At 39.1% G+C, this 10,467-nt stretch overlaps 1 protein-coding gene across 2 annotated transcripts; it reads left to right on the top strand.

The window, feature by feature from the left end:
* Nucleotides 1–264: 264 nt before the first annotated feature.
* Nucleotides 265–9,354, top strand: LOC131942655 (uncharacterized). 2 transcript variants are annotated; one of them, XM_059302554.1, is made up of 7 exons: nucleotides 265–627; nucleotides 913–1,891; nucleotides 3,236–3,263; nucleotides 5,403–5,468; nucleotides 7,050–7,213; nucleotides 7,773–7,875; nucleotides 8,240–9,354. In XM_059302554.1, the coding sequence occupies exons 2-7, from the start codon at nucleotides 914–916 to the stop codon at nucleotides 8,365–8,367; spliced, it is 1,467 nt and encodes a 488-aa protein (XP_059158537.1). In that variant the 5' UTR covers nucleotides 265–627; nucleotide 913; the 3' UTR covers nucleotides 8,368–9,354. The 2 variants fall into 2 exon arrangements, with proteins under 2 accessions (XP_059158537.1, XP_059158536.1); XM_059302553.1 differs by lacking the exon at nucleotides 265–627 and having other exon boundaries at nucleotides 660–1,891.
* Nucleotides 9,355–10,467: the final 1,113 nt, after the last annotated feature.

Genomic DNA, 10,467 nt, shown 5'->3' with positions numbered 1-10,467 from the left:
TTTGTTGAATAGCACTAGATGTGGTACGCCATCCAACTTAAATAGAAAAAAAATATTTATATATTCCATTTCTTTAGCAAAAACATAGCCTGTCGTACCAGCGCTAAAAAATGAAAACCAATTTTCCGTGAAATGCTTTAAGCACACACCATTCTACAAAGATAACAGCGTTGACCTCTGACCCGTGTCATGCCTAACACACGAAACCTGGTTTTCCCTAAGTTGTCGTCTGCTAACCACAAAAGAAGTGTGTTCTCTGTTAACTTTACTAGGAAATTTACCAGTAGCTTCAGTTTCGGTTCGCTTTGTTTTCTCACATCAGCATGTCATGTGTTACTCTTAAATCTTTGTGGAGATTGTCTTATCGAATCACGTGAACTTGATTTCGTGAGTATATAACAAAGTGGTAGGAAGTTTGAGTTAAAGTCAGGATATGAGACATGTTGTTTACGTATTCGGAAGTGAATCAATCAAGTAAAATTTTTCATAGAAAAAACAAGGGAGGTAAAATTGTTGAAATTGTTTTGAAGATGTTAGTTAAGGACAGATAACTAACGCATTCAAGAGGAAGTAATTTATACTCACAGTTTTTACCATTTCGTTTTGTGTTTTCGTAGATGCTTGCTGGTGTTTTCTTAAATTTGTTTAAAGTTTTACTGTGATTGCATGCTTTAATAATGATATTTCTAGTCGTTTATACTTTAAAATCAGTTTGCAGTAAAAAGAAACATAAAAATGATTACAAATGTATATTGTCACGACTTTATATAGTGACTAGTTGAGAAGGAATTAAATTTAACTATACGTTTCTGATATCCACGACAAGAAATATTATACGGACGCGGTATGTAATCGTTACATTTTTTTTTTACTGTTTTGATTGTCTATTGAATGTCAGTAAATTGCCATTAGAATGTCAGGGAACGCTTCATTAAAACCAGTGTTATCTGAATTGTCAGCGATGATGGCATTAAAACCTAAAACAACTAATCAGTCATTGACACTGCCACTTAAACCAGCGACATCTACAATGTCAACTAAAATGCCGTTAAAACCTGCGGCATCCAAAATCCATGAAATGTATGACGACATTTACAGCAATTCCAGTTTTATCGAAGAGGATGACATTCAGGATGACATGTCGGATGCCATTTCCGAAGAAGACACGACGTCCGTGCAGGTGTATTTCGACAACGTCACTTACTCGGAAGACGAGCTCGACTCCTGTGACGCCGACGATCAGTGGACGGAGTCGGCGTCCGTCGTTCGAAACCGACGCAGCGTGGCGTCCTATCTAAGCCTGGTGGACACGCCCCTTTCGGTGCTTCCGGGGTCGAGCGACAACTTGCACCGGATATGCCACTCCCTGCCTCCTTGCACGACGCCGCTGAGAGATGCTCACGCGTACAACCCGCCCCGCCCTGCAAGGTGTGGCCCATACAGGGATGGATCTCATTACGAAGCTCCTTCACTGCTCTACAACCACGATTCCAACCCACATTCGTATCCAACCACTACACCGTTGCCCCCGACAACCGAACAACCATTACGTTCAACACCATCCGGCGAGACCCCACCCCACTACGCTTACATTTACCACGACCCCGTCGACAAAAACTACAAAATCCGCATCTTCAGCAAGCATTTCTTAATCGCCTGCACCGTCGTCTCGATCCTGCTCAACATCGCTTCCGGTTACTGCCTGGTTGCCATGGTGATGAAGATGAGCAACGGCACCGCGGAGGAGGCGACTTTCCCTGAAGGATCCTACGAGATTTGTGTCAGCTGCGACAAGCTCGGCTATAAGGAGACGACAGTGTACCGAGTTGACAACGGCGTGACAAAGTGCTGTGTCAGTGACAGCCTGCAGATGTCAAGGTTATTTAAGCAGGTGAGTTGAGCTATAACGCCGAGACTATACGTGTATGGGACGGCGTGGCCTAGCGGTAGAGCGCTAGACCGCTAACCCGAAAATGTCGAGTTTGAATCCGGGTTCAAGTCAGTAAAACCTACTCAAGTACACCTAGCTCTGTTGAGTACGTAACTCAAGTTAGGGAAAGTAAAAGCGGTTTGGCATGAGTTTAGAGACACAGGTGAACTCTACTTCACTTGACCCATGGACCGTCAGGTTCGAAAAGAGAACTTAACTTTCCACTACACGTAAATTAACTATGTCACTTTACTTTATACTATACGTGTATGAACTTTGCCCTTATACATACAGCAATACAAAAACGTTCAATTCATTTTGTAGTTTTAGTTTGGTATTTTACACACCAACACACACATCCTTATGAGACGCATAGTTCATTTCCCTGACACGACAAACATCACTTGAAGTGAAGCGATACAACACTTCAAATTACTGACTCATCATTTGAGTGATATGTCACTTGCATTAAGGCATCAGTTCAAGGATGGTACCATGTAAATAGCCAGGATCATTGAACAGGCACATCGTAGTGATGTCATTAATGGCACATCGTAGTGAAGTTATTGATGACACATCGTGGTAATATCATTGATGACACATCGTAGTGATGTCATTGATGACACATCCTGCAGTATAAGGCGAAGTCCTTACATCTTTTGACACGCCCTAACCGCTGACATCACATCAATTGGCATGTCACGTGCACTAAGATGTCATAATTACTGACACATTATATCCAGTGACATGTCATATTCACTGACACCCTACTTCAAATGACATGTCCTAACTACTGACACCACATCAAATGACATGCCCTAACTACATGCATATACATGTCATATTCACTGACACCCTACTTCAAATGACATGCCCTAACTACTGACACTACCATCAAATGACATGCCCAACTACATGCATATACATGTCATATTCACTGACACATTATATCCAGTGACATGTCATATTCACTGACACCCTACTTCAAATGACATGCCCTAACTACTGACACTACCATCAAATGACATGCCCTAACTACATGCATATACATGTCATATTCACTGACACACCACGTCCACTGACACGAAATAAACTGACAAATCACACCCATTGATATATCACATCCCCTGACATCGTATGTCATGATTTATTCACACTCTTGATGACCCTCATACATAATGACAATCATTCAATCATACACATCAGAAACCGTTCATTCATTGGACTTTTTAAGCACTCGACTTTTCTTAAAACCCTGTATTACATATAGCAAACATTTTAATAGTGATTTTATTTTTATTTTAGATGATACAGACCACACCTTTGGAAACAGGTCAGTATTTTATGCTCCAAGTTATATTTTTAGCACATATTTATTTAACTGGTAAATAATGTGTTATTGTGTACACGTGTGTACATGATTGCACACTAGTTTTGTTTTTGTTGTATGGGCTTACTTAAACACCTGTTCATCTTATCCAAACTTGTATGGACCAGATTATTAAGAGAGCTATTGATTTTTTTCTAGGGTTAATTTTAAATTTAATGAAGTAAGAGGTTTAGATGATTCTTAAGACGTACGAGCAGTGTTTCTTCCAAACTTTTTTTTCTCCGGGGGTGCACTTGAAATTTTCGGGGGGTGGGGGGGGGGACGGACAACAATTTCCGGTGGGGGGGGGGGGGCGGACACTGTCAAAAGTATATATCTTCTATATAAATTCCATTTCGTTCGGGGGGGGGTTGGGCGGTAGAGATGCCTGGAAGAAACTCTGCTTAGGAGAAATGATCGTTTCTCCTAATACAAGCGCTGCATCTATTAAGATACGCTATAGATTTAACGGTCAATAAGGTAGAAAAAGTAGAATTCACTCTTTTCCTTGATCTCGGCATATGAAGAGTTAGCGCGGTCATTTGTGTGCCCAGTCGTATAACAAAAAATTAAGAATATTGTGTTATTGTAGACCGACCAGCGGATGAAAGTTTAAAGTTTTTAAACTGCGACACAGTGCAAGTGACAACCAGTATTCCTGTGTCACAACAAAACAGAGAAGGTTGGCGTTCCGTTTTATTTTAACATTCCCGGTGTGCTTTGGTCTAGTTTTGTCAAGAATAGTCAACACACACGGAAACTTCACTAGTTAACACACAGAAACTTGAGCAGTTAACACACAGAAACTTGAGAAGTTAACACACAGAAACTTGAGAAGTTAACAAACAGAAACATGAGTAGTTAACACACAGAAACATGAGTAGTTAATACACAGAAACTTGAGTAGTTAACACACAGAAACTTGAGAAGTTAACAAACAGAAACATGAGTAGTTAACACACAGAAACATGAGTAGTTAACACAGAAACTTGAGTAGTTAACACACAGAAACTTGAGTAGTTAACACAGAAACTTGAGTAGTTAACACACAGAAACTTGAGTAGTTAACACACAGTAATTTGAGTAGTTAACACACAGTAACTTGAGTAGTTAACACAGAAACTTGAGTAGTTAACACACAGTAACTTGAGTAGTTAACTCATAGAAACTTGACTTAAACAGGAAATATCAAATTTAAATGTGTTCATGTAAAGGAGGTCGTGTTTTGATGTTGCTGTGGTAGTAGATATTATTAAGTTACTAAACCCAATTTTTAAAAAAACTAAAACAATGATTAAGGATGTGAAACGCCATCTACTACACACAGTGGCGTCACAAGGCGGGGTGTCACAGGTACCGGAAATTAGTGTGTGACACCTCCCTCTCCCCCCTCCCCCTACCCCTCGAGAACATTTTTCGTTGGTTTTTTTTTTTTTTTTTTTTTTTTTTTTTTTTTCATTTTGTGGTACTCCCTACCATTGCATTAAATAAACGGGATTAAAAAAAGTATTTTTTTTTCAATTTAGTGCTAAACTACAATAGTGGACTTTGTAACGAAGCTCACCTCTACTTCACCTGTACAACATCGCTCCTGTCACTCTCCTCCAACTTCATCTACACCGCCGCTACATAAGATTCTTACAACACATCTTGAAGAAACGCCTACCCCCTTTCAAATCAGCTCTTCTTGAAATAATCCCACCCCATGTATGCTATTAAAAAATCACCTCAACATCTTAGCAAATTATATCTAAATCCGCAACAAATGTATAAAACATACGAATATGATACATCAGCTTCTTACAACACATCTTGAAGAAACTCCCGTAACCTCCTCCTCTCCTAACTACTCCCTTTCTTCTTCTTCTTCTTCGTTCTTAATTTTAGTGTTGGAAGGGATTTCCTCTAACACAGTTAAGTATCCGTATCAACTGATTATGCGCCCTTCCCCCTTTCAAATCTTGAAATAATCCCTCCCCACTTATGCTATTAAAACATCACCTCAAGCAAATTATATCTAAACCCGCAACGAGTGTATAAAACATACGTATATGATACAGATACACTTTTGTTATTTTTATTTCTCTTATTTCAAATCTACAGAGAACGTACCAAATAGTAGGCCTGTGACGCCAAATACACATCAATATTTTACATCGGTACACAAAGGTAAGTAACTTTGCTGTTTTTGTTTTGTGTTTACCTCAATATAAGCCAATTTATTTTTTATTTCTTTCTATTACCATTTAGTTAGATATTGATATACCTAGCAAACTTTTCTATTAAAGAACACTTAAAGCAAAAACACCAGTAAACGGTACTCTACGTTTTTTTTTAATTCGACAATCTAAGATTAGTGCGTAACGAATTATATGCGTGATTATTTAGGCTGTATGATTATATTAGGCCTCCGCATCTGGGAATTATAGTAAACAGTTCAATTTTTGTTTAATCAATTTTTTTAATTCTGAAAACGTGTTGTAATGTAGGCTGCGGATTGTGTAAACTCTCAGGTGAACTAGTTAAACAATATCTAGATAAAGAACTACAGACGTTAAAATACACTCGTTTCGAAACACTTCAGCAAGTATACATATATCTTAGCAGTCTAGTAATTGTCTGTTCCTAATTTAAACTGAGCTATTTTTAGTTGATTACAGTTAAATTACTCCCAGTTTCAATACACACATTGTGTCATGATCTTACGTAAATTTTGGCTTTAGTGAAAACAGTCAAACTAATATTTTCTTGTTAAATACTCCCTTTAATCGGGTTGCGAAACCTAAAGCCTTGGAAGAATATACATGTGTGTTTTTAATGCATTTCTTGACATGCAAAAAAAAGCAAAATTGTATACAGTGGACACTATGGAACCAGCTGGATGACCTGGAATTTACTGACCACATGGCCCTTTTTTCTGACACACAACAGCTATTGTAAGATAAGACCAACAGGGTTGCTAAATTGTTGTCTCATAAAGATCCCTCGAATACGCTTTCCTTACGCCATAAAGAATAAGGTACTAAGACAACGGACACACTAACTGCCAACTGATGAAGAGATTCTTCAGAAAAAATGGGAATGGATTGGCCACACACTCAGGAAGCCTGTATCCAGCATAACAAGACAGGCCCTCACCTGGAATCAACAGGACAGGAGGAGGAGAGGCAGACCAAGAAATACCTGGAGACGTGACCTGGAAGAAGACACCAAGAAGATTTGATACACTTGGGGACAGTTGGAGAGACCAGCCCAAGACAGAGACGCCTGGAATGCACATGTCAGCCGCCTATGTCCCAGGAGCGGTGACATGCTCCCATTTATCTATCTTTTGATGGTTCTTGTCATATCAACAACCACAGTTGTAATGACCTGTTCACTTTAACAAAACATATCTGACAACAGTCTCATAAATTAAACCTTACGGTCTACATGTTGTTGAGCACAACTATACGCTTCAGAATAATCAGACCAAATGCATCGGATACGATTCACGCGCTTGCGTCCATAATACTTCACGTGACTAAATTCATTCAGATTGCATGGGTACATCATTGATTGAGTACATCATTGATTGGGTACATCATTGATTGGGTACATCATTGATTGGGTACATCATTGGTTGGGTACATCATTGATTGGGTACATCACTGAATGGTTAAATCATTGAAATAGTTAGAAGTAGAGACGATAAGATAAAGCAACAGATCAGCTCTACTCCACCTACCCCGTTGTATCCTAATTCCGTAGATTCCCTGCACGAGCTTGTCATGGGGATGCAAACGGTTAGTCGAAGTGACGAAAACCCAGTCGCCGTGTACCGCGACCACGTCAGTGTGACGTCATCAGGGTGGTATTACGTCTACTCTGGCGTCACACAGAACAACGCCACCTGCAGCCATGTTGTAAATAAGGTAACATTTAATATACGGTCTTATAAAGGTTTTAGAACTTAGGGGGGGGGGATGGAGATATTATTGGGGATTTAATGGGACGGAGTTTATTTCAGTCATTTTCATTTGGAAGGGGGAGTGCGGCACTTTAATTCAAAATTGCGTAAAGAAAGAACGGTTACAGTATGTTTTATTTAAAATTAAATGTTTTTTTTTAATTTGCTCCGGAGAAAGTGGGTGTGCTCTGGTTGGAAACTGCCCCCCTCCCACCCACCCATCCCGGAGAGCTACCGGAAACAATATAAGATTACACGGGATTGTTATACTTCTGATTAGATTAACCCGTAAGATGGGGTTTAGAGCTTGACTTGAGCTCTACTATCTTTTGAAAGATGTGTTGGTTTATGTCTTTAGAAGGGACGGCCAAGTATGTGTATGTTTAATTTAGGTGTTACAAGTCTATATTAATTTCATTTTTTAACAGGGACTCAGACTGGAATTGTTTAATGTCGATAACAGACACGTAGATTTGTTGTCACTATGTTGAGTTATACTTTGTTTATTTTTTTCACTATGAAAGACGTGGCACCACAGAATTGTTCTGGCACCGGGTGAGACGCTCGTCAATGCTACGAGAACGTGCTGTGATGATTGTAACCCTAACATGCAGTCCAGTTATACAGGTAAGACGTGTGGTAGGTGTACACAGGTGAAGTGTAATAGATGTAATACGCATAGTATTTTGAGGGTAAGTTGTGTGGTAGATGTAGGTGTATACAGGTTATTTTAATGGTGATGTGTAAAAGAAGGAGGGGGGGGGGCGGAGGTTCGCACGGTATTTTGAAGATAAGTATTGTGTGGTAGATGTAGGTTTAGTTGAGATTTTTTCGCTAAGAAAATAAGACTTATTTTACATTTTACATTTAGTTTACTTAATTAACAACATTTGCAAAACTCATTATCTGCGACATAAGATTGTATTTTATCAGTTACAAATGACCCACTTATAACAATCTGGATAACCATCTTGGTGTTTGTTTTCTACAGGTGGCCTGTTTTACCTGAAAGAAGGAAGCAACGTTTCTGTGATCTTGTCTGAAGTGAAAAATATCGAGGTGAACTTTACAGACTCCTACCTTGGCCTTGTACGGCTGGCAATTGATTGGGGGTATTAGTACAAGTTGGTGTAAAGTGCTCCATTTGTACAGGCGTCCATCTTATACTAGAGTCGTGTCGTGACTTGGCACCTTGTGAATCCCAATGATCACCAGAGCTATAGGGCTGGTAAGTAGGTCATCAACCAGTTCTACGGCTCAATAAAACCTGCATGAGCCATAGAACTGGTTGGTGACCTACTTACCAGCCCCATACCAGCGGGAACAAAATTTCGTGACATAACCCCACAAAACTATACCAGCGGGGGTGTAGGTTCAACCAAGCTGGAAGTTGTGCATGGGTAGTGATCAGACCAAAGCTAACACTCTTGTCCTCGGGAAGTAAGTCAGCAACAACCTTATAACATTCAAAGAAAAACCGCTACATAAACTAAAACATGCCCACGTTTTCAAATTAAGTTCAGATGATATAACAGGAATTGTACCTCATTGACGCCTTAAAAAATAAAACAGGAAAGTCCGAGTGAGATGTGGAGGTGAACAACCGAAAAACAATTGACAAGAGCGGGACTATTTTCGGGAACTGCAAAGAAAGTTGCTAAAGACCGGCAAAACTGGACAAATCTTATTGTGGCCGATCTATGTGTATCGAGCACCAGACAGAAAAGATGAGGATGATTAGGTCTAATTATAACACTGAGATTAATTAATGAGATATAAAGCAATCCTGTTTTTTCAAAAATGGCAATAATCAAATAATGTTTATACCTCAACAGTTCTACTAAAACATTAGATTTGCGTCGAATATGGCTATTTTTGTTGCTGTTTACATCAGGTCCCAAGAAGGTGGCCAGCCGAACCGGATGTCACCCCATCTAGTGACGTCACTGACTGTCCGACTTTTTTTGTTACCGAACCTCTTTTACTGCTGGATATCTAGTACTGTCTCTAGTTAGTCATTAACTCTCGAATAAAAATAATTTTAGTACGCTAGATTAGAAACGAAACAAACTCTACAGTTTAAAGCAAAGACAAGATTAAATCAACTAAATGAATTCAGATATGTGTTTGTTCTTTTTTTTTTATCGTTCTTAATTTTTAAAGTTGAGAGGGATTTCCTCCAACACAATTAAGTATTGCGTGTCGAATTTTTATGTGCCATTTAACTCCGATCTCAGCCTGCTTTTTATTTTGGATTTACTTCCATAGCAAATGTCCAACCAAGAACATCTACTTGGGGGTTCGAACTCGAGACTTCGCGATCTACCAATCCTGAGCTTTACCGATTCGACCACGCCTGCCTCTATTTACTGTTGAATTACAACGGGCTGCGTAAATCTGGACTATAAAAAGATTTGCCTTGATCAAAATATCTAAGTCCTGAAAGGTTTAACCAAGTTTTCTGCATTTGATTGATGATTGATTGAATTAGCGACGTCGGAGTCTTAAAGTAATTGGATTTTTACATATACATGTAAAATAATACAAACGTATGCTATAAAAGAACCTAAAGCATGGATAATGTACCTTTATGGTCTACATACAAGAGAAAGCAAACAAAAGAATTTCGCAATGTGTTGATCACATAACCTGTCAAAAGAAACTGGACAACTTTGCCTGGATCTAACATGTATTCTAAACTACACCTTCGAATTACTACCATTCTCATTAATCTAATACATTAGGATTATGCTTCTCTCTGTTTGTGTTTGTAAAAATTGAGCCATAATTATTTTCTCTATTTTTACTTACTAATATACGAAGTATAGATTACGGATTGTAATCGTGCAAAAAAATAGAAATCCAGATGTGCACAAATCTTTACAAATACCCTGAGTCTGAACAATTAGTTTTTCAATTTTGTCAGTATGTCTTTGTGTGTGTGTGTGTGTGTGTGTGTGTGTGTGTGTGTGCGTGTGTGCGTGCGTGCTTGCGTGCGTACGAGCATGCTAGCCTCTGGCCAATAGAAAACGGGGACAAATGCCCATCGGTCATGAAGCCCACAAAGAGAGGATCAAATTTGACATCGACTGACCAGCGCATAACAGGAGCTACATATTGAAAACAAATTACCATGTAGGGGCCCTATCATAAATTCTCGAGGTTGTAGAACTACCCGCGGGGTTATAAAAAAAAATAGGCGTTATCTTTGGGAAAAGT

The sequence above is a fragment of the Physella acuta genome, unplaced genomic scaffold (assembly GCF_028476545.2).
Source record: "Physella acuta isolate Inbredline_101_S28 unplaced genomic scaffold, ASM2847654v3 ptg000417l, whole genome shotgun sequence".
NCBI classification, from domain to species: domain Eukaryota; kingdom Metazoa; phylum Mollusca; class Gastropoda; family Physidae; genus Physella; species Physella acuta.
Note: the sequence above shows the minus strand (reverse complement) of the source record. Positions and strands in the feature narration are given on the sequence as shown.

Bases quoted from the DNA above. Each gene is read 5' to 3' on its own strand.
- LOC131942655 (XM_059302554.1), top strand. From the start codon at position 914: ATGTCAGGGAACGCTTCATTAAAACCAGTGTTATCTGAATTGTCAGCG. The intron at 7,214-7,772 runs GTAACATTTAAT...TCACTATGAAAG, and splicing joins GCAGCCATGTTGTAAATAAG to ACGTGGCACCACAGAATTGT. The intron at 7,876-8,239 runs GTAAGACGTGTG...TGTTTTCTACAG, and splicing joins CATGCAGTCCAGTTATACAG to GTGGCCTGTTTTACCTGAAA.